General features: G+C 39.1%; 1 protein-coding gene across 1 annotated transcript; it reads right to left on the bottom strand.

The window, feature by feature from the left end:
• Positions 1–13,344: 13,344 nt before the first annotated feature.
• Positions 13,345–22,589, bottom strand: GJA1 (gap junction protein alpha 1). The gene is made up of 2 exons (XM_010225995.2): positions 22,359–22,589; positions 13,345–16,428 (listed from the first exon to the last, which is right to left on the bottom strand). The coding sequence occupies exon 2, from the start codon at positions 16,410–16,412 to the stop codon at positions 15,267–15,269; it is 1,146 nt and encodes a 381-aa protein (XP_010224297.1). The 5' UTR covers positions 16,413–16,428; positions 22,359–22,589; the 3' UTR covers positions 13,345–15,266.
• Positions 22,590–25,429: the final 2,840 nt, after the last annotated feature.

Here is a 25,429-nt window from a genome sequence, read left to right as displayed (position 1 = left end):
GCAGGGTGAGAGCTGTTCTAGTAGAAGCTGCCTCATATTAGTAACTGATTCACAGTGGTAAGTGTACAGGGGCAGATAATATTCATGTTTAGAAGTCAGCATAATCTGGCAACCCCATATGTACTAGGTTTTAAGCCACAGGATATCAAGGCATGATCCAGACCTGGAGCAGAACGAGAGGTTCCTGTTTCTCTACCACTGCAATTCATATCTGAAAGCCCTCACTCCTATATATCCAGTACCCATCTGGTTTGCCAATACTGCAGGGGCCTAGAGCACTTCATCCAGCCCTGATTACAGCAAGAAAAACTATTTTTGGTATTTCAGCACTTAAAAGATACTTACTATTCTAATTAAATAGTTAACTCTATCTCTAGGTGACCCTTCTAGCAGGCTCAGTCATTCATCCATACTCACATACAATGCCAAAGTATTACCTTGTCACTCTTAGAAAAATGGGAAGGTGTGAAGGGCAGTCATAATGAAATTGAAAGAAGGTGGTCGTAAAGGCACTTTTCCATTCTAGAAGATATTTATAAGCAAGAGCTGTGGAGAGCCCAAAGCTTGGTGGAAACCTGAGAGAGCAATTACAGCAGAAAGGCTCCTCAGTGTGCAAAGAAGGAGAGACAACCTGTGTTTTCCTGAGATGGCAGGCCCTGGACAATGTCCCCACTGACCTGCTCCTGTCAAGCGAAATCACAGAGGCATCTGATGTCAGCAGTGCTTAGTTGCACTGCGTGTCACTCTGCAGGCCAGGTCAGACCTGCATAAGCAGTGAAACTATTTTCATTAAAGTTTAGGGAGACTGTCTGGCATTAACATTAGGCGTCCTCCCACCCTCACTCATGACTATCGTGCACGCACGCAGCTGTGGAGGCACACCCACCCGCCCAAAACATTTGAAGAGGAAAACAACAAATCCAAACAACAACAACAACAACAGAAAGCCCAGCCACCCCTTATGTTCACAATTTGGTGTTGTTAAGCCTCTCATGGGAATGATCTGTTTCTGAGCTGCTGAAATGAAATCACCGAGAAATGAAGTTTATGATGTGCGAAGTAATGTACATGGACAACATCCCCTTTCCCTCCGCCCACTCCTCCAAATCACACTGTGCTCCCCATGCACACCCAATCGATCTTCCTTTCCGAGGCCGCAGCCCAGCCGAGCCTCATCCCGTCCACCCTTCATTCCCCCCTGCTTCAGTTTACGCAACAGCTTATATGCAATGCGTGATACTTGGAAGCCACATCCTGCTGTAGGCAGGGCTGGCTGTACTCCCTAACACAATGCTCATGGATGACTCCGCTTCCAGCGAGCGGAGCCGATGTGCTGGACGTGGCTTAATTGGTGCCAGCTTTGTCCTCCGAACAAGTGTTGGCTTTCTGTACTTGGTACATCAGGCAGGATGGTCTGCAGGTTACAGCACCCTTATGCACTAAAGCCCTCTGTGTACACTGCTGACTGAGTAGACAGGAAATATAGTGCATGGCACCAGGGGAAAATGCACGTGAGTGAAGTTGCTTGCATGCATATATATGTGCAAAGCTAGGGCTCCAGATGCAAAGTACATTTTTTTTAATCCCTGAGCTATCCACTATATGTATGTCTATACACACATTGCATGCTTATTACATTTTATTACTTGTAAAGCTTAAAAATAAAATTGGCTTGAATTTAGTTTGAGAACTGGCAACAGTCCAGGACAATACTTGTTTTAACTGAAACAGTTTGCCTACTGCTAATTTTAACACAAGCGATTTATTTTATTAACATTGATGCAAATGGTAAGCTCACTCTCCCTACTTAGCAGGCTCCAGCACCTATTGTGGCATGGAAGCAGCATTATCAAAGACCTGGAGAGAAAGTCTCTTTGTCTTGTACAAGATGTTTTTGAAAAATGTCTAATTTTCCTACCTGTCTTTGCTACCTGTGCAAGAGGAAGGCAGCTATAAGCATCATACATTGGAAGTCTGCAAGGAAATAACTGAGTGCGACACTGGGTGTAATTATCTGAAGCCTTTAATTCCCTGTATCTTCAGTGCACGTAGAGAGGGCCAGGTTTCATTATGGCAATAAGAATGGATCATGACACCTTCAACTAGGGGAGCAAAAACAAATTCAATGGATAATGGCTGTGCGTAGACATTCAGTCAGACCTTTAACAGAGCTGTTTATCTTTTCTTAAAGTTTTTGCAGTCTATGAAAGAGTGACTCTGTTATTCCTCCCCAAGCTTCGGCACATGACCCAGCTTTTTCTACCATTCAAGGAATGTAATTTAAACTCAATTTAGAAAACACTGCATGGCCGAGTGCGATGCCTACTGGAATGTTCAGCTTGTGCAGAGCTGTTGGTTTGCTTTAAGTAAATAAATAGCATTAAAATCTAATCATGGAAATTGTTGCTGTTAAAAATAGACTGAGGTAGCACTATTCCAAAGCTTCCAGAAGAAAGGTATGCGCAGGAGGGACTCTGAGAACTGATTTGTCAAGTGCAGGACTAACCAAACACCCAAAGCTGGCTAGATTTCAGGCACGTAAACATCACTGCGGAGGCTGCCTGCCCCACAGCAGGAGTTCCCAGCAGCAGTTAGACCTGTTTTCTTTTCCAGCACTACAGCCACCTGCTCTCTCTTCACTCAAATCCTCCAGAGGACACAAGATCCTCATCGAGCTACCTATGGTGAGCCTGGCAGCTAGCATGAAGAGCACTAGGTGCCCATATATCTCCACTTGCAAAGCAGCTGTTTATAAAATGAAGCAATTCTAGAGGAGATTTCATAGATTTCTACTTGTAGCTTTTGATCCTGAGGTTTTTTTTGCCGTGCCACAGTAAAACTTAAGCACCTCAGTATGCAATAGACATGTCATATCCTGATAGCAAAGACAATTTTTGCCTCAAATTGCATAAGCTCCTTCCCCTTTCAGCTCACTTTCAGCCAAGACACCACTGTTATCATTCTTGAATAAGATATCTAATTTAATTAGGGCATTTAATTAAAAAAAAAACACTTAAAAGTTTTTTCACATAAGATCAACATCTATCATCAAGTTTGTTTTTGGATATTTATGAGTTTTCATGAAGAGAAAAGACTATTTCCTCTGCTGCAGCATATTTGGGGATTTCCAGGAAAGTACAACAAGAGGGCTGACCACAGTGCATCACGGTATTTTCAAAATAATCTGAAATATAGCTAGAAGAACCTACCAGGAAAGCCTAGTGTATATAACAACCACTATGAAGACTTGAGGCAGCTTTTACAAATGTCAGTTTGGTTGGAATTTTCAGATTCTACTTTTTTTTACCCTTAAAAATTAAATGCATGCAAGTTTACTCAAGCACACCAGGTTTTCTTGGGAGTTGAATTTCTTTCTATATGATTTTGACGGACAAGCCATGGCGGTATCAGTTGGGATGGAAGACAAGGTAGCAACCCAGCTGTCTACTTGACCAACACTGCACAGAGAACAGATCTACTCATTAATCTACTCCTGACTCACCTAGTTACAGTGAGAGACGATTTAAATTATTACTGCATGGAACCTGCCTTAGAATAGTGATTTGAAAATGAAATCTATCCAGGAGCTGACTGATAAGTGGATCAGATGTTGCTACAGTGGTAGAGGAGACAGTGATAAGGGGACAGCTGAGAGCAAAGGTCACATTCTCTCTCCAAAGCTGAGCTGTCCGTGCTTCTTATCTAAGCTTAGCCCTACATAAGCTAAACATGTCCTTTTCCCCAAAGTTTACAATTTCCATATGTAAGGCAGACAAAGGATGGGAGGACATTTTTTTTTTTCAGAAAGCAAGTTGAGTACTCATGGTAACTAAGTCACAGAATGGAGATGTACTGTCTGCATGGAGATGGAAAGTCATTGCTTTTGGCTTAAACAAGGCCTATTTTAGTTATTCACTTGTCACATGTATGTTAATGGTCACCCTATATGTTAATGGTAACTTCACTAAATATAGCTTTAGAAAAGAAACAACAATTTTGATTTTTTTCAGGACTGAATCAAGGAAGTTCAAAATCCATGACACTGGGAAGTAAAAGGTATTCATCACAAATACTGCCTACATAAGACTTCCATACAGTTGCCATAGGAATGAGTTCTAAAACCCTACAAAATGGAGGTTTGTGCTTTGTCTAATATAACTCGTGATTAACATATAAATTATTTGTATACTGTTACAAGTGAATTACTTACGTTAGATCTAGACTTTTGGAGAATGGAATCCTTGCCTGAAAACCTCACACTTCGAGAGGCTTGTCTGAGTATGGTTAAGAGCAATGGAAAACAGCACAAAATAAAGAAGAGCTAATGGCCTTTAAACGTGAAATGCCACAGATTGCAGGTGGATTCCAAGAGTATTAGTAAAACTAAGAAAAGCAGCAGCATGGCTGAAAACAGAGGGCAGGTCTATCATGCATTGCACAGTGCCACTCTGTCAGGTATGCACATCATGGAGCTAACAGTAGCTGGTGCCAGTGCTTCCTCATGACCCAGGCCACACTTTTCAGGGAAACTTGATTACTGAATTGCCAATGTGAGGGAAAAATGGAAGCACTGACAAATAAAGCAAGACCAAGCAGGCATCTAGGAGAGAGTAGCAGAGAGAAAATTTAGATTCACAAATGGTTTTGAAAATGAGAAATCTGAATCTGAAAATATACATATATATTAATTTCATTCTTATTCCTTTGAACTTCACTGCACCCTGTACACACAGCTGTGTGCTGCTCAGCAGAATTTTGAAGCGATCCACTCTTCCCTGCCGAGTGACTGGATATTTATTCATACTGTATTTCATAGGAATGTATTGTCAGGCCAGCAAAACCCCTTAAGTTTCTGGAGACCCTTAAACTTTCAGTCTCACACCTCCAACACTTTAATCACTGCAATCCTAAATTCAAAATTCCATTTTCGTTGCACGTGCAGAGATCACAGAACACCTACAGTATTGCAGCCCTTTATTTTTGGACATCCGTTTCTCATTTGTCAACTTTTTTTCCTAACTACCTCTCACAGAATCTAGTCACTCCCTTTTCTTCCTCCTGTTCGGTGCTACTCTACCACTGTAGGAACAGCAGGCATTCGATTCAAACTCCTTTTGCTAGACAACTGAGGCAGCTGAGGTTGCTCAAAATATAGGAGTGCCCAGATGATTCATCCTGCTGCTTGCCCCCAGCCTTGCTCTGGTTGCTTTTCCAAGACAGCATTTCTATTTGCTGATACTCACTGTGGCCTTGCTGATGAAACTGTCCTGGTGCACCACGGGAAAGGGAAAAGAAAGCTTTTGGATGCACCTCTGGCATGCTTGAGGTCATCTGCTGACTTTTCCTTAAGCTGGCTAGCAACAGCTAAAAATATGCTAAATATAACATACAGAGAGAATATATTTCACCTAAAGCAAATGGAAAAACAGTAAAAATAAAAGCAGAGAGGCTGGGTCCAAACCATCACTCATCACCAAAAACCTCATTCTGGCATATGGTTATGTTTATGGTTTTGTGTAATATTTAAATATAACGGGGAAGAACACCATTTAAAAAAATACTAGTCTTAAAATGGAGAAAGAATCAAAGCATGTGGATGCATGTGTTCATTAACTGCAAGTACTGTTACTTCTGCTTGATCACAACTTTTAAATCTAGACTTAAAATTACTCTTCAAGTGACTGTTAACATATACCATGGTTTAAAAAGGCATACCACTGCCCTGTTAAATCTGTGTAAGAAAGTTTATTTGGAAAAAGCAAATAAAGCACATAAGTTTTTTATGCTGAGAAAACATATGCTATCTAACATAAGAGTCTGTGGAAGATAGGAATGATGAAAGTTCAGCATTACTCCAAATTTCCTTTATCCAAAATGTTCTATTCCTCTGCACCATAATATTCCCCAGATTGAATGGGTTGCTACTGCTCTTTTTTCTTCTTTTACGTTAATGACAGTATTTTGGAAAAGACTGTTTGCATACTCATGTTGGGATGCTAATTTCTAGCAACTGCTCAGTTGTTTAAAGAGCAAACTCCTGGCTGTACAAAAGGAATTGTTGCATACATGCTGGAAACGCTTGGAAAACATTATAATCTTTAAGCTGTGCTCAGTTGCATTGTCAGTCTCTTATAGTGCACTCAAGAGTATACTACTCCCCTGGAAGCCTTGGGAAAGTCAGGAGAAACACATTTAATGGTATATTTGTTATGTCTACACTATCATTTTTGTTCCTTCAAATTAAAGCTTTTTTTAACAGAAAAAAAAAAAGGAATGTGTTCAAGTCTCATAAGGATAAGGACTACATGTAATGAGATAGTTTACCTGTGATCTGCTGCCAGCTTGACTGAGACTCAGTTCAAGGTAAAATGTGTTTAGAGATCTGTAGTAGTAGATTACTAGCAAAGAAAACTTTCCTGTTTCCTTATCTTAGGGAGACTGGCTTCCTGCTACTTGTGGATCCTCCTCTTGCATGAAATACTAAAATACCCTTGTTCAGCATTTTCTATTTAGTCTTGTTATAATGAAGGTTATATATAATCTCTGTGGCTGTTCATATTCCCTCCTTGGTGCACACAATGGTTAGCACTGGAGTTCATGGAGTAACATAAGAGATGACTCCATTGCACACTAATTACATGGTGTTTTCAAAGTGCTTTGAAGATGAAAAGTGCTCTATCAGTGCAACTCCAGGTATTATTATTATTTATATGGCACACATCATCATTAGTAGAAGCCTACCTTTAGGTCGCTTTGGGACTAAGGTGGGAGGAAGGTTTGGACAAATTCCACATCCTCACACTTTCACTGCATCTGCATAGCATGCCAAGGTAGATTACTAGCACCCTGAGTTCCTCTTCCATCTTCCTTTATTATGAACTACTATCAAAAAGAAAGAAACAGTGCAAACTACTGTAAGAAATATAATGGTTTTTCTAAGCTGTCTATTCAAATGGGCGGTGAAAAACCTCATGCAATTCAACAAGGCCAAGTGCAAGGTTCTGCACCTGCTGGGCAATAACCCCAGACACCAGTACAGGCTGGGGACCAACCTTCTGGAGAGCAGCTCTGCAGAGAAAGACCTGGGCATCATGGTGGACAACAAGTTGACCATGAGGCAGCAGTGTGCCCTCGTGGCCAAGAAGGCCAATGGGATCCTGGGGTGCATTAAGAAGAGCGTCTCCAGCAGGTCGAGGGAGGTGATCCTGCCCCTCTACTCAGCCCTGGTGAGGCCGCATCTGGAGTATTGTGTCCAGTTCTGGGCTCCACAGTACAAGAGGGATGTGGAGCTGCTGGAGAGAGTCCAGCGCAGGGCCACAAGGATGATCAGGGGCCTGGAACATCTGCCCTATGAGGAGAGGCTGAGGGAGCTGGGCCTGTTCAGCCTGGAGAAGAGAAGGCTGAGAGGGGATCTGATCAGTGTATATAAGTACCTCAAGGGAGGCAGTGAGGAGGATGGTGCTGGCCTCTTTTCAGTGGTGGCCACCAAGAGAACTAGAGGAAATGGCCGGAAACTGAAGCGCCAAAAGTTCTGCATGAACTTGAGGAAAAATTTCTTATCAGTGAGGGTGACAGAGCACTGGAACAGGTTGCCCAGAGAGGTTGTGGAGTCTCCTTCTCTGGAGATCTTTAAAACCCGGATGCAGTTTGTGCCATGTGCTCTAGGTGACCCTGCGTGTGCAGGGGGGTTGGACTAGATGACCTCTAGAGGTCCCTTCCAACCTTGAGCATTCTATGATTCTTTGAATTATGATAGTTAAGATCTGTGAAATTCATTCCAAATGAAATGCTGCAAAATTCAAGAACTACCAGCTTGATAATTAATAGATATTTAATAGAACATAATGTTCTAAGATAATGGAATTCTCCTTACCACATGATGCCAAAAAAAAAAAAAAAAAAACCACCGTAGAAAACATTTTCAGTGCAAAACATTAAACACCCATAGCATAAGTACAACTGTTGCAGATAAGAAGTGGGTGGCCAGGGAAGGTGACTGTCACAGCTGGACTTTTCAGGCCAAGGAAGTTAGTGGCTCTTTTGTCTTGTGTTTCTTTAAAATCCTACAGGAAATAATCCAGACTCACTTCCTCTGCACACACCCCTTGACAGCATTAACTGAACATTCACCCTACCGCTGAGCGTGTGAGGTTCACAGCCACTGCAAGACACATAGCCAGCAGAACCAGCAAGAACAGTGGAAGCAAAGAAGCTCTCAGGGATTGTCATAGACCTCAGCAAGTTACACAAAGTTCATGTTTGTAGCCTGTATGTGCTCCTGCATCAAAACTGCAGAGACTTGAATAGAAGAAGAAAGTAAAGCAATAGAAAAGAGAAATATGATTGGGAGTCTGACTTTATAAATATCCGCTCCTTTCATAATCCTGTTTTACTAAATAAAGCTTGGAGCAAGATTTTCACCTCACATCACTCAACAAAAGTTCTTTGGCCTTGACAGAATGAAGCCATGTCAGATCAGTTAAGATTATTCATGAGTAATTCTTTTGTAATACTTTTTTTTTTTCCTGCACACACAAAACCTAGGTGACAATACGATAATTGGCTTTATATTCAGATTTCAAACAACTATGATGAGTCTCCCCAAATACAGGACATATAAATGCTGGTACTTGAAAGTCTTCTAGAATTCTTGAAGCAAAACACTTTGAAATAATGATGCATGGACAAAAACTAGGAAAATTCAACATATAAGTAGAGCCTGTGTTTTGAGGTGCCCTACCTATGGAGTAAGTACTCCTGTATGTAAATACCGCTGAGAAGAGTATGCACATACAAATCATTAGTGAAGGTTTGTTCTTTTCCAGAACAGCTTCAAATGTGAGCCAAGCCACTTCAGTCTTCAAAGGCGGTAAACTCTGTGACTCAGCAGAAGCTGAGACTGAAAATGCCTGTTTCAGCAAGGACTGGTGGTTTTAAGATCCTAAAGTATCCAAAGGCTTTTCTAATCCCCTTAAGATATTTTCCATGCTGTTTTCCTATTCAGTAAGTTGCAGACATTCAAGAGAGCCCCACTGAGTTCCAGGCTGTATATTCCATGTTTGCACTATTTTGCTATCCAATGTCATTTTATTCCCCTGGCCTTGCATATTTGGGACTTGCTTATGGTCTCCCCTTACTCAACTTATGTTTATAGACTGGGAAAAAAAAAAAAAACAAAAAAGAGGATGATGGGAATACAAAGTCACCCACCAAAACACAGCTCACAGAGGAGCTAGAGAGAACAACAGGATCTGTATTCAGCAGCGTGGAAGAACTGCTCAGTTGTTTGCAATATGAAGAACTTTCTAACAAGGATGAAGAGAGTCAAAAGGAGGCAAAAAGAAGATTTTGTTCCAGAGTGGGCCAACCCAGCAGAGTTAAAGATGTCTGTTACATAGTACTCTACATCCACTTACATAGTCCTATGTAGATTTGACTTGGACATCATATATAGGCATTTCATTACATCTACAGAGTTTGTATCTGTTTGTAACAAAACAAACCTTAGACTATTTTTCATAAACTTGCCTCTACATTGAATTACAGTGGGAAAGTTGTGAGTAAATAGTATGACTGCATATATTCAAGTGGTTATAATTCAAGACTTTAATAGCTTATAAGCTTACACTTTGCAATTTCATTAATGAAAATTAGATGGTATGCTATCTGTTTCTGGATCTCATCAGTTTATGTCTGAAATCAAGAACTTTTACATTGATTTAAATTAGAGAAAACCAGGAACTCATGCGAATATTTTCTTCACTGTCCTGTCAGTTCTAATGGGAAGTATGCAGCTGTGGTCTAGGCTTGTTTCAAAGAGCAATTTAAATGTCTGAACATTTTTCCTTTCATACAAGTCAAAGCTCGTGTGTGTCATTTTGTTATTCACTTCACCTCAGTATAAGAGTAGAGACTAAGCCTTTTTACATGTCAGGAGAGTCCATAGCACCAGAAAGCCATTAATGTTGATCAGATGACTACATTTACTGTACCCTACTTACCCAGTATAGCCTGTCCCAGAATCTTGGCCTCTAGCTTTCGCATTACGCTTCTTACACACTTAAAAGGAGTTAACACCAAATGATCTCTGTAGAAACATGCTTGTCTTTGCATTGCAAATTCAAGCTTGTCTGTAAACTGAATGCAGGATTTTGGCAACCATGAGGGAAGACTGAGGGTAGCCATTTTGGAGGTGGTTGGTTGTAGCAACTGCTCAGCAATTATTTAAACAGTCTGTAGGCATAGTACCACTGCCTAATCTTTAGCAGGTAAATGTGCATAATGTCACAGAGTCACATACTGCCTCAGCGTCTCCATTGGTAGTACTGCACATTAGGAAACATTAAAGACAAGTTTAAGAAAAGCATTTTTTTTCCTGTGTCTATCAGAATATCTTTTGAATAAGTACAAGAAGCAAGAGGCTCTTCCTGTTTTAATGTAGTGATGCACTAGCATCATGTAATTTTCATCTGACACAGTTTCCAGGGCTGACAGAGTCTGGGTGTGAATATGACCTTAGGCACAGTCAAAAAAACACGTGGTTTAAGCCAGAGAAAGGCACTCATCTGTTTGTAGAGCTGATCTTCTAGTCCCATGTTTCTGGAGCCATTTTGTATAGAACTAGTCTTGATCATAAATTGCAATAAAACAGAGGACCTTCAAATACTTCCAAAAGACTGTGCCAGAGAAAGCCTATAGACGGTGGTTTCTCATGCATGGTTTATACTTCTGACCTTACCTCCTGTGCTGGCAAGGAAGTTTTGTTGGAGAAATTCCAATCGGTCATATGCACCAGGTCTATGGTCAGAATTCTCCAGTAGATCAAACTGCAAATGACTGGAGTGAATAGCATGAGAAGGAAAGGGGAACGTCTTAAACATCTTGAAAGGAAGTTGTCAAACTGAACATTTGTATAATATGGTAGATTCAAAAAATATCGTGGCTAGTCCTACTAGGTTTGGATTAGCAATAACTAAAGCATTAAGTTTCTAAAGTAGAGAGAAAAGAAGTCTGTAGAGACAGGTAAATTCCATGTTCTTCCATATATATTTTTTAACCCGGAAAAATGGAGGAGTAGGAATTGCTGAGGAATTAAAAGAATTAGAAGTGGACCTGACTCCATGAAGTAGAAACAACCACCACAAACACTGGTGAATACTTTTGTCTGACATATCCATTACTCCACATTGATCACTTCAAGTAACTTCAGATTTGGTTCTCTTTCCAGATCTTAGTTCAGAAACTCTAACCCTTACATTAGTATTTTTTTCTTCTTGAATTGATGTTGAGTTGCAGAGAAATTATGAGGGAAACAGCAACTTGGTGATGGGCAAGTGAACCAGTGGAATATAGCAGCATTGCAGACAGCCTTTTTTTTTTTCTAAAAGAGTAAATGACTGCATAGTTTAAAAAATGATTGATTTCAGGGGATCTGCCTTTTGTAGCAAGTCCTTATTGTGGTTCCTAAGCAATTTCTATAGTCTATACTAATTTTCATTTTAAGTATGGAAACATAATTTCTAAATTAGGAAAAGAACTTTCAGTGTGCTTCATGTATTTAAAATACCTTGAAATTACATGATCTGCAAATAGATGTTAGGTTGTTTTTAACTTTTGTTCCTTAAGCTTTACTCCTTATAGACTTTTCAAGTCACAGCTGGGGGAAGGCATCATTTAGGATGAACTAGCTTGTTTTTTTCAAAATGCCTCTAAGCAAAACACCAATAGCATTTTTTAATGCTTAGGAGATTTTGATTTTTTTGGTCTTTTTGTTGTTGCTTCATTTGTGACTCTTCTTTCCCCTTAAAAATTTTCAAGAAAATGTGTTTTTACATTATCTCTGTTATATCATTCTAGAGATGATAAAAACATATGCATTAACAACCATATCTTCACATTTTACTCAAAATGAACAGAAAACTGAAATTTAGACATAAATTATTTCCATATTGATATACTGGGAGAAAGCATATAAAACAGCAGGATGGATGGTACACACAGTTTTATCATTGTGACAATTCTGTAAGTGTAGAAGATGCCACAGATGATAGATACAAATCCAAGTGAGAGAAATGACCCATTGTCTTTACTGAACAATGGAGTGAGTTTCATGTCTTTACCCTCTACATGCATGGACATACCATCATCTCCAGAAGAGAAGAGCTCTGGGAAGACATGGCAAAAATGAGGCAGAAAATTGAACTGTAATTTTGTGCTAACTCAGGAATATTTTTGTGAGGGTGGAGTAAACTGAAGTAGTAATTTACATCAGTTGTCCAAGACTTCCTACCAAAGTGAATCTCTAGTTTGGGATGTACCTGACAATCAGTCTGTCTAAGAGACACTAAATTCTGTCTCAGGATGAACCCTTCTATGGATGCTTCTGTATCCACCTTTCAAAAGGGATGATCCCCACAAAATGCTTGGAATGTTCTTCCCTTTGTGCAGACAAACTAGGACAAGCCAACCTTAAAGCTATGACTCATTGTTATTATTTAAGAAACACATCAAAGTGTCATTCTTTGTGTTGGTTCTTGTGTAGTATCTCAAATAGCTGTAAATTCACTAGTAATGTTCTGCTTAATTCTTCTCTTCTTTACTAGTAGGAAGGAAAAGAAGTTTGGACTTAAAATACCAAACACATTTGAAAGTAGCAACATGACCACCACTGCTTGATTTTTATATACGTATATATATTTCAAATAAAAAAGAAGTTGATTTTTTCTATAGTCCAATCCAGAAAAGTCAGGCATTGTGGGTCTTCAGTAGGGATTGATACCTATAAGGGAAGCAATTGGCAGTGTGTGAAATCTCAGCCTTACCAAAATCAATAGCATGCTCTCTTTGATTCTAAAGGAAACAGGATTTCATTCCAGAAATTGAAGCCAACTGTCAGTCAAACCATCTGATTATGTAGGAAAATGTAAACTAGAAGCACCAATTTCATAATGTAGGATCTAGGCTGTATGTAAGAAATGCTTTAAAAATTATGTGGTAGTATCTTATTATTATTATCTTTGTTTGCCAATAAATATATATTTATATTCTGAGGCTCAGGCAAGATCTGTATTTCAGTAGCTCATGCTGAGTGATCTTTTGTTTCCATGGCCCATGTTGAGTGATCTTTTGTTACCATGATTCTTATTTCTCCAGTAGTATGAGAGTATCTATATCTAGTTCTGTAAAATTTCAATTCAAAGTAGGTCCAGATGGATTAAATCAAGAATATTGCAGAAATAAAATGTGACTGGGGAAAATGAAGAGGGAAGGGAGGAGGCTGGATTGTAATACTAGAACAAAAGATATGTGAACTTATAAAAGAGTGAATGACAATTGGAAAACGTATTTATACTAAATTAAAACTTTATTGACTAATATTCTCCAGACAACATGATCTGATGGACTATGGTTGCATACATGCAATGAAGTTGAACACAACAGTAGTTTAACATGGAATGTCAAACACATTAATATATCGTATTATATGAAACCATTTATCTGTGTTGCTGCAAAATGAAACCAAGCTATGTATTTCCTTGGTCAATTTGTGTTGAACTAAGAGGCAACGCATTTGAAGAAACTGGTAGATTTCTTTTGAGCATAGATTTCAAATAAATTAGCTAGAATTGTACTGTTTAAAAATCCTTTCAACTTCTCTTGCATTTCAAACAAAATTTAAGTGTAAACACCAAAGTTGCTAGAGTCATCTAGAAAGTCCTGTCACATGTGGACTGGGCATTACAGTTCAGTAAATGTGAATATGTGGCACAAGAAAAATACCAGTTACTGCAAAAGTCATGTAGGCACACTTTATTATTAAACCAGCACAAAGCATTTCTTCTAAGTTTCTCACATAAAAGACTAAAGCTTGCTTACAGTACTACAACTTCTATCGTTCAAGCATCATTATTATCTATCAGGGAAGATTGGCTAGATGACCTAATGGGTCTTTTCCAACCCTAACTTCTATCTAAGAAAATCACTCATGCCAGCAGGAACATGGTTCGCTGTATCTTGGGCTTGATCCTGTAGACTTTGTTCAGGCAAAACTCCCACTGTCTTAAAAGGGAGTTTTTGCAGAGAAAGATATCTAGGATTGAGCCCTTTTTATTTATTTTATTTTAAGGATCCATTCCGGATATATGGATAACATTATATAGAATTAAAAAAATACATGACGTGTTTCACTTGCATTGAAGGAATCAGAGAATGTAAACACCATTGTGGCCCACATCTTCACAATACTCATGAGAAAGTGTCAACTGCAAATATTCTGTGTGCATATGTTCCTCACTGTATGCTTCTGAGGGTGTTTGTGTATACATATACCTCCTAAACCATGATCACACACATATGTACACTCCTAACATACACAGAGGTGTGATAAAATTAACTAAAGGCAGTTGATTGCCTCAGTTAATACTTAAATCTGCAAGTGGTAGCAAACTTTTTTTTTTATATGATACCAATTACACAGTATGTAAGCAGCAGGACATGAATATTGCTGTAGGCAAAAAAGAGTGGATGCTAGTTCTACAAGTGTGGATTCATCCACTTATGCATGTAACAAAGTCTACCTGCATGAAGAGTTAAAAAAGCAGGTGACTAAAGATTTTTTTTTTTTTCTGGTGGGCCATGTCTGAAATTTGAGTTTATCGATTCAAAGGCTGTAGATTATCCTCACAGAAGCCTTTCAACAACCTGAAGGACAATACAGGAAAGTTAACCTTCAAAGTGCACTTTTTAAGAATGGAATGTTCTTGACAGGGAAATGATCAGAGGCAATCCTGGTCTTTTTATCTGTTGAATAGGAAAACTGTTTTCATTTTCAGGCAGCACTTCACCCTGACAAATGTGAGTTCAGTTATTATTGGGTTTCAGTATTACAGAAGATTCTTTAGAAACAAACATAATAGTACACACATACACATACACTCAGATATTTACAGCCTTTCTAGAAAAAAAACCCAACCCCCTACCTTAGTAATGACTACTTATCTTTTTCCTTTTTTCTTTTTTTTTAGTATTTAAATTCTTTAAACCAGCTACATTAAATACCAAAGTGTATTGTACCACCCCACACCAACCCCACATTCCCCCAAAACAGCAAGTATTTTTAAAAGTTTGTTTGCTTGTTTGTTTTTTATGATTGTTAAAATTTCCTGCTTGAGACTGTTAAGTACCACCTCCGCTGGAACAAGATCAGCACTGACTGCATCTTCCAATGCACGTCGTTTCATAGTTGAGCAAGTATTGCAGCGTGAAGCTTAGATCTCCAGGTCGTCAGGTCGAGGCCTGCTGCTGGCTCGGCTGCTGGCTCTGCTGGGGGGCCTTTGGTCCACAATGGTGAGGGGTTGCAGCTCGTGTCCTGACGCTAGTTTTTTAGTGTTCTGGTGCTCATCGGGGAAGTCGAAGGGCTGGGCATGTGAGTTGGAGATGGTGCTGCCCGCCTGCCCCATCCTGTTTTGCTCCGCACTGTAATTGGCCCAGTTTTGCTCACTGGCTTGCTTATTGTAGTTACGACAGGAGGAATTGTTCCTGTCTCCAGTAACAAGCTTGTACCCTGGGGGAGACATAGGAGACAAGGGGGCGGTGGGTGAGGAGCAGCCATTGTAATAAGCATATTTCGGGGAGCCACAGTCCTTGGAAGGGCTCATGGCACCGCTGTGAGAGTAAGGGTCGGTTTTCCCTTTCACGCGATCCTTGACACCCTTGAAGAACACATAGAAAAGCTCGATGATGTTCAAGGCCAGAGACACCAAAGATACCACCAGCATGAAGAGAATGAAGATGGTTTTCTCAGTTGGACGGGAGAGGAAACAGTCCACTCTGTGTGGGCATGGGTCTCGCTCGCAGGTGTAAATGGCATTCAGGCTGAACCCATAAATGTACCACTGTATCAGCAAGAAAGCCACCTCGAAGACAGATTTGAAGAGGATGCTGATGATGTAAGTACGGAGCAGTCCCCCACGCATTTTCACTTTGCCATGTTCTTCGATGCCATACTTAAATTTCTTAATTTCGATTTGTTTGAGGTGCATATCCACATTCACACCATCATTTTGGACCACTTTAAGCTCTTCCTCTCTTTTGTTCAGCTTCTCTTCTTTCCTCATCACATAGAACACATGTGCCAGGTATAAGAGGGTTGGTACAGACACAAATATGATTTGCAGAACCCAAAAGCGAACATGGGAAATGGGAAAGGACTTGTCATAGCAGACATTCTCACAACCAGGCTGTTGAGTGTTGCACCGAAAAGCAGACTGTTCATCTCCCCAAGCAGATTCAACTGCTGTCCCCAGTAGCAAGATTCGGAAAATAAAGAGGACAGACAGCCACACTTTCCCTCCTGCAGTAGAATAAGCTTGCACTTTGTCAAGAAGTTTTCCCAAGGCACTCCAGTCACCCATCTTCACAGGATGCTGGCTAAAGAAGGACACAAACAGAAACAAATAGTGATGGTTAGGAGAGATCTTTGATACTTTTTATTGTACTGAATCACAGATCAATGCTAAGAGTACAGCTTTGTTTTAATTTGTGTGCACTGAGAAATGTCATATAATGTCTCAGAGCAAAAAAAAAAAAAAAAGAGCTTTCTAATTTTACTTCCATTTTCAAGAAGTCCATAAGGACCTTCGGTTGCCACCACTTTTTGCTCAAACCAGATTCCTTGGTGGCAATCTCATTTCAATGATCAATAACATCTGGCTGATGTGTAAAACAGCTGTAACTCAGTGCTAATCAGGGTGTGGAATTTTGTATTGGCACTGCCTGTGTATGCTAGGAATAAATGAAAGATTTCTCTTTTTTGAATGTGCATCACTTATGATAAATTTTATAGTCACTCCTTAAGAGAAAAGCAGAACAAAACATTGCACAATCTCAACGCAAAAAGTTGTATTAATTTAATGTTAGGGTTGCATACCTAAAATTGCATCATCACAAAACATATGCTAAATTTCCTATGGTTGTATTAAACTGAGCTCTTGTATATCAGTACAAGATGTATAATACATTTAAGAGTATAGTTCTTAGCATTACAAAGTTCATAGCATGCTCAATTTCAGATAAAATTTGATGTCTAAATGAAGTTTATACATTAATGTTTGCAGCACAAAGACCAATATTATGTTGCTATTCTTTATCTATCCTTTTAAAAAGGTATAGTACTTGCTAAATACATGAAATGGCTAAGCTCATATTACCCTATTAGACGAACTGCTTTCTTGGTTATCTGTGACTTCCTTAGGTTTTTGTAGCTTCAGCTTTGTAATTGTGTCTTTTTACATTTAAATCTCTTTGTTTTGTTATGAAAGGGGGAAAAAAAAGATTTAGTAAAGAACAAAGGGAAATGTGCTCTTTCTGTTTTAAAAGTAACTTCTGGCTGCCTTCAACAAATGCACCACTCATGCAGTGCGTATTCCAAGGGCTGAACATGGCAAGTTTAAATCATCTCAGGTGAGATGAAGTATTTTACTTGATTTTCTTGATTCATAGAAAAAACAAGGATCACTATGTTTTTTTTTTTTTTTTCAATTGGAGTATGGTAATCTTATCTACATGGGAATTTACATTCTAACTTGTCCCATATGATCAAGCATGTGAAATCAGGTACCTAAGAGAAACAATAAGCACAAAGCTTCCCTTTAAAGTAGGTACTGCCGGGTAGAGAGATTTATCCTGTGCATGCTGAGTAATCTCTTCCCAGTATTTAGTTTTGATAATGTTCAAATGATTTCCTTCCCATTGCATCATGGATATATTCCTTAGTGAAGGTCATTTATTTAAAAAATAAGAATAAATGCTTGTAATTCATAAAATAGGAATTTTTAATACCAAAGATACTTTCTTTCAAGAAGTAATGAGTCACTGGAAAAACAGGATTTTAAATTTGGCAAGATTAATTATAACAATAGATGCCAAACAAAAAACTACCATCCCTTCTTGTTTTCTCATAGGAAAAAGTCTGCGAGTATAATGGAAGGCAAGTGTTTAAAGTGCTCGCTCTGATAGCTCTGAGATGTCAATTATCTTTGAGGCCCTGAAAAATATCTCAGGGCCATTTCCTCAGCACACTTGGTCTGGCTTGCTCTCACATGTGGAGGAAGTTTACCTATTGTCGCCTTCAGACCCTTCCTCACAGAATTAGTTCTTCACATGAATGTTGTCCCATCAAAGGATCAGCCCTACTTTAGACTTTAAAATCTGGACGCTTCAGCGGAGGGATATATGGTGTGTTTATCTCTGACATATTCTTTTAGTCACTCAGAGCTTTAGTCATCCCAGGAGGGAAAGATTTGTTTGCCTTTATTGGTTCAGGTTGATAGAAAAGAGGCAGGCACAAGAGCTTGGAGGTCTCTGAAAAGGCTGGAATGCAATGTTACGGCGGCGTTCCTTCTCCAACTGAGATTGTTAAAACAGAGAACAGTCTGTAACTATACAATATGTGAAGTTTGTTCTAAAGGCAAGCTATTTTCTCCATGTCCTAGAAGTGGAAGTGGACAGAAGAAGCCTTTTTCAAGAAATAAGTTCTTGATTTAATTAGACAGCTTTCTGATGACTTTAAACTACTGAATTAACAGACTTTCCTCACATTCAATGTATTTTTTTACTGTCTAAATGTTATTTCAGATTGGCGGTTTGATTAAGAAAACAGAAGACATGTTATTTCTAGGCGGTTATACGAGGTTTGTTTTTTAATTACCCTCCACTCTGGTCTAATAATGTAAAATGACTTACTTCAGTTTTGACTGACTTAACCCCACAACAGTAATATTTCGAGAATTTAGAACCTCTTTTTAAATCTGCTTCAGCATGTGAAATTGCTAAGTTTCATTGATATCCTCTGGCAATATAAACTCCACGAGGAAACATTCCATGCTTGAATTACTCATACATAGTTTTGAAAAGCAACTTTTTTTTTTTTTTTAAGAGATCAGTTACACACTAGCATTTGACCGTGATAAAAAACCCACATCAATTCATAACATTGTACTGTTAATCAGATAACCTTGTGGTGGCACAAGTGTATTATTCCTTTGCTTAAGCGAATTCTATTGTTTTGTGAAACACAGTACTTTTTTTGTTGTAGAGAAAATTCATTCATCAGATCTGACTTGAGGACATCGAAAGAGTCATTTATTAATTGACTGCAGTATTTATTTACTGCCTATAAAGAGGGTATTTATATCAAGCAACTATTAAAGTATTCCAGCATTATAAATAGTTTTAAATGGATGGAAGATTACGTCTAGAAATATTTCTTCAGCATTTTGCATGTAAACTTCTCTTAGCGTTTCCAAACTTCTTAAGTGAGTCCACTGAAAAACACGAATTGATCTGATAGATTAGTATCATTTCAGTACTTCAGGAATTCAGGGATATGCCTGATTATGAGAATATGAGTTTTGCAAGGTTATACTGATTATTGCTTTATAGTACTATATCCTTTCTGGGATGGACTAATACAGGCCTAGCAACTCTTTAAAAGATGGATTTGTTCCAGGTTCTACTGTGTGTGTGTAAAGACAGGAAAAAAGCCATACAACAGCAGGAGATAGCATTTATCTGCATCAGTTCTGGATGACCACATATATAAGAAATTTGATTTGTAAGCCACAATTAAGAAATTCTAGACTTATTTTTTATGGACAGCATTTATCATGTCATCTGGTTCATATTTGCCAGGGAGAATATTTGCCAGGGAGAATGTGGAAATGTTCTCAGGTCTGACTACTGTGTCAGAAGGTCATATGCTGGTGAATGGAAGAGCAATAAGGGTCAGAATGTGATCTAAAATGGGGTTGTGCAGCTGAAGCAGTTGGGAAATTAGCCAAATCCTTGGTTGTCCTACAAAAGCTTGTGCTTGAAATACCCATAAAAATAATAATAAAAAAGAAGATTCTGGACAATAGCCAACTTTAGCATTTCCCCAAAGTGGCCAGATTACAGAGACGGCAGGTAAGATGTGCAACTGATACTGTTTAAGTGGATTGGAAAAGGGAAAACTATTTTACGAAATCCTATTAACATTAAGAGAATGTTTTTCAGATATTCTCCTGGAAAAATTAAACTCATCCCATAGGTCTGCAAATGAACTTGAGTTCATTTCATCCACAGGACAAAGATTACACACTAAATGGTTGCAGTAACTGGAATTTAAAATGTCACAACAGTTTGCCTTTTGGGCTATCTGCTGGTAGGCACTCACCCCTCACTAGTGGATCTTCCCCCATAGCCTTTGCCTATCACATGCTGCATTCCCTCTACCTAAGTTAATTTTAAATCATAGTTACAAAAGGTCCATAAGCAACCATAAGCATTTCCTTAGGCATTCTGTCATTGTACATGCCAGATTCATCATTTATGTTATTGCTCGAATTCACCCTTCTCCTAGCACAATGCAACTCACTTTGAAACTAAGATAAGAAACTTAATTACTTGAGGGGGACTCAGGCCTTCTGCAGTTAATGCTTGCTTTTAAATATGGAATTCTGAAAAGTGCGTGTGGTATAAACCATAAGGCAGGTGCCTCCACCCGAGATGCACTGGTGGGTAGCATTGGGCAGGATACCAGAGAACAGGAGAAGGGGAGCAGTGATGAAATGGACATATTGCTCAATGTCATCTAATTGTCCTTATGCCCACAGGAACTCCTTCACCTAAACTAATGTTTATGTCAGAGAAAAATATAATTAATTTTTCAGGCTCGCATTACACGAGAGCTGCAATAACTCTACAATGTTTAATCTGTTTGTGCTTCTGCATGTATAATAATTCAGAGTTATGTCACAAATCAAGTCCCTTGTGTCCCTCTCTTCCTTTTGAACTCAGTAGCTGCTCACCCTGCTCCTATTTGTGTTTGTTAGGTATTGTGGTTCGGTGCCAGTGTTTGGCTTTGAAGTTTTTGAAGGAAACACTTCAGTAAACATCTCACTAGAGTAGAGGCTTGAATTCTATGCTGTGGTGTGCTGTCCAGATGTTAAAAATGGCAGGATGAAAACTTCACACAAGTCCTCCAACTTTCTCCATGCACATTCACACAAACAGAAGTCAGACAGAAGGTGTTCCTTAGCTACTTTTTGTTACCATTACCACAGACTTTCATGAATCTCATGCGCCAAAATCTAAGTGAATCCTTCATAAGTATGCCGCTTCACAAGGCTCGCTAGTTATCTTGCAGCAAAATGTGAGGACACACATAAGCACACAATATTCTTGTTTAATTCCAGAATGTGCTACTTGATAAGATAGATCCTGTGCTTCTTATTTCTACTGAAGGTTCTTTTTCCTGCTTCCTCACGTTGTTCTTTAACTACTGGCAAGTGGCAGAAAACAACAGCAAAAAGGAACCATAGCAAGTACTACAATTTAAAAAGCTTTTTAGTTCTCCAAAAGAGAAGCATTGCTCAAGCATTCCTTTCCTCCACATCTTGATATTAGAGCCTTCAAGGTAATATAAAGGGAATGTGTCATACTGGAAGTATGACACATTTAAGACGATTCTTGCTAAGTTCTTCCCAGAAAACTTTCATTTATATCCACCCAAGACTTTCACAGACACTGCCAACGTGGTACGGCATATCATGATATCTTACATTCCTTTGCTAAAATCCTTTACTGAGGTTGCTAAAACAGAGTAACTATATACAAACTAGGTTAAAAGTCCTTAGCCTATGTCTGGATTTCATCACATCTATTTTAAAAGAAGAGGGAAAAATGATCAGGAAGACCACGTGAAGTCACCACTTCGGTAGCAGCAGCACTTAACAAAGCACCTAATTAAGAACCTTGTTCTGTACAAACTATTCTGCATCACTCAGGATTTCTATGGGAAAGCAAAATGTGTGGGGCAGAAATGGGACATTCTCAGAAGAAGGTCTCACTGTTACGAACTTCAGGTTGTTATCAACAGAAGAGACTGGAGCGCATCGAGATATTTTTTTCTTTAAAGCGGTTCATTTAATGCTAGGTAAGTACAGATAGTAGCGATTTTGCCAGCACACTAGCAACAAGTCTGCAACCCAGCTCTGCAGTCAGAATTTCACCACTTTCTTTATGGAACAAGGTTAGAAGTTGAAAAACTATAAATTCAAAGAAAGGTGTAAATATATTGCAAAAGAAAACAAAAAATAATACCTAGGAACTTGAAGTTAACATTTTAGGAGGAGTTATATCTTTTTTATTTAATTATTTATATTGTTTAAAGCTGGACTTCATATATATTCAACCTTGCGAAAAACAATACAAAATTATTGAGGAGGAGAAGTGCTTTTAGGAAAAAAAAAAGAAGAAGAAGAAGAGTATATGCAAAAAGAAGAAAAAGGAAATATGAAAAAGGAAAACTTGCCACTTACCCTTGCTGATCAGCAGTGAAACGGGATAAGAAAACTTCTTTGGGGGGTTAAAGTAAAATGGAAGAGCCCGTTCAGGCACTCAGACCTGTCTATTTAAACTTTAAAAGTCTACTGCTGCTTTGTATTTTTCATCCTTCCTTCCCCACTAATGAAAGAAAAGTGCTGATACCTCGTAAAAAGTTTTTTCTAACTTGGAACACTGGGAGAGCTTTTAACAAGTTTTCAAGCCTCTGACTGTGAGAGAGGAGGGGAAAAGGAGGGGTGGCAGCCCAGGAGGAGGGCTCTGAACTCTGCAAATGGAGAGGAGGAAGGTGGGGGAGGAGGGAAAGAACTGAAGGCGCAGCAAAAAAAAGTGTACGGGAAAGCGGGAGAGTGAGTGCATCAAGGTCCAGTGTGGCTGATGTCATCCCGCGAATGACAGGGCGCTTGGTAGACACCTACCACAGATGCCAAGGGCACCTGAGTAGCACTTTAGCCAGAGCTGGGCTTGCCTGGGACAGCCGAAACAGCTCAGTGTGCTGCCGTGTGCTGGGAGTTTCAATGTAAGCCAAGAGAAAAAGACACGAAAGGCATTAATTGGTAGCCAGAGTGAAGCTCCTGGGTGCTGAGAATAAGAACTGGGCTCCAGGGCTGCTCTCTCCATTCATCTCCTTGCCAATGCACAAGGGAGGAAGTTGTCTCAAGTCCTCTCAACTTCTTGTTGCTAATCTAGCTTTGTTTACTTGGGTCCTTTTCCTTTACGTGCACACATGAAAGCACACGGAAGTAGCAGAGTGTTTGTTACTTCAGGAGATACTCATTACCCTTCTTTTTTTTATCATTCATATTTGTGTGAATGTGTGTGTGCGTGTGCTTGTCTGTCTGCATGTGTGTGTGTATGCACATTCTATGGGAGAAATGAAGAAACGATCTCACATTCCAGGAAACTCTTTCCAGGAAACTTTAGGAAATAAAGCAGGCTACAGAGGTTTCATCCTAAATAGTGAGTAGAAATGCTTCTAATATTTTTTTCAGCTCATTTTGCTGGATAAAGGCATGCTCTAAAGCTGATCTATTTAATTAGAACAAAGCTTCTTTGGTTTTGCTACTGACCAGTTCCTAATCAAACAGTCCCATGAAAATTGCCTCCTCTGTTAAACAGACCAGGATTTATTTCTGTCTCAACATTAAGTTCCTTAGACATGGAGTTCAAATGGCATTAGGAATTGGTCTTCATTTGCTAATGTCATAGGGCATTAGCTTCTGAGAGGGACTGCTATACAGCTGTTCTAGAGGTGTTCAGTGGCTAGATAGTTCTCAAAGAAGTTTCACATTTTTGGTTCTAACAGGCTTACTTGGACTTCGGTTCTCATTATTCTTATGGGCTATTTCTAAACCCACTCATGCTCAGTATCTTCTTTTTTTCTTGAAACAGTATAAAAGAAGGAAGAAGTCAGGTAGTTCAGAGGTTCTCAAATAAAGCTTCTTTATATAATTTCTTCCTGAAACATTCTTCTTAACAACACAGGCTTATTACTCTTCATTTTATTTTTCATAGTCTTTACCTATGTCTTTTTTTTCTCTAGGTAAGAAAACTAAGACCTTTGTAGAAAGGTACTCAGTGGTGAGCTTTGAAGCTGAGGAAGAAACCAAGGATCCTGATTCTGCCTTTGGAGTTCTTTGTAGCAGACCACACTGCCTCCTATTTGAGAAAAGGAGCTAGTACAGTAGATCTGTACTAACCTTCCAGTCTTATTCCTCTATCATTCCTCTGGCTCCTCTGTCTATTTTCTTTCATTTTCCTCCTTTCCACTGATACTGGCTGTTAATTTTGACAGTTTTTTTTATTTTTTACAACTGTAAAACTGTTCAAGCCATGTGGCTAGCAAAAAGAAACCCTTTTTCTTTGTCTTCTGACTGTTGTTTTCAACTTGCTTTCTCTTTACAGCTTGAGGAAAAGAAAAGCAGCAAGAAGCAGAGCTTTGTGTCCAATAGTCTCTGGGCCCTTGCTGAGAGTTAAAAAAAATATAACATACAAGCCATACTGCTTCACTGCCTCATGTCTGTGGTATAGATAGTGAGTGGAGTGCACAATAATAATCCTGCTACTGCCCCTTAAAGCACCGGTTATTCTAGTGCAAAGTACTAGATGATCAGGTGGCTCCTTGTGCACCATTGATGATGAGGAGATTTGGAAGATCATATGCACTGGTGCTGAAAAAGCTGCCCCTTCTGAAAACAGCTAAAAATGCTAAAAAAGCATGGTGTCATATCCTGTCAAAATGAGGAAAGTCACACAGTCCATCTTGACAGATGTTGCAATTGCATCTTTCTTTATAGGCTTTGCAGGCTTTGAAGCATTTTCAGAAGAAAGACTGAGAAAGATTTCTCCACTTAAATAAAAAAACCAATATTCATGAGAAACCCAAAACTCATAAAATCCACCTCGCAAAAGTAAAAAAAAAAGTATGTTAGTAACAGGGAAGAATAATCTTGCAGTAATAATATGTGTAATATTTGGTTCTGATATAGCATTATCCACATGAAAAAAAAAAATCACATGCACACTATTTCAAGCTTTCACAATGCTACCGTGGCTACAGTCTTATAGTGTAGAATTAGGATGAATTGTTATTGTTCCTGCTAAAAGTGCCTTGAAAATGTCTTTTAGAGTTCAGAAACATATGTCTCCATGATCACCTTTCATGGCCTCTTACCAGAACATTCAGCTTCAGATACTGCTATGATCCCCCATTTCACAAGGTGACCAAAAGTTTCACACTCATTTGCATCGCAAATGTAAATAGCCTTTTCAGTTTGAACAAATGCCTTCATACACGCAGAAGTCCTTCACAGCAGAAGCTGGGTTCAATGGGAAAGCATGAACGTGTCAGTCTTCAGATATTGGATCTTAATTAAGGACTAAGAGATGGGTGAAAAGATCACGCTTAGATGTGAAGCCTCCACCCTGCATGGGACACAGACCCTTTTTACACATCAGAACTGAAGATTTTGGAGCCCTGAGCAATTTGGCACTAATACTGCCATCACTGACATTTTGTCTCCTGAAGCAACCTTTCAGCTAAGCAATG

The sequence above is a fragment of the Tinamus guttatus genome, unplaced genomic scaffold, assembly GCF_059628265.1.
Source record: "Tinamus guttatus ecotype Peru unplaced genomic scaffold, ASM5962826v1 Tinamus_guttatus_pri_ptg000141l, whole genome shotgun sequence".
In the NCBI taxonomy this organism is placed as follows: domain Eukaryota; kingdom Metazoa; phylum Chordata; class Aves; order Tinamiformes; family Tinamidae; genus Tinamus; species Tinamus guttatus.
Note: the sequence above shows the minus strand (reverse complement) of the source record. Positions and strands in the feature narration are given on the sequence as shown.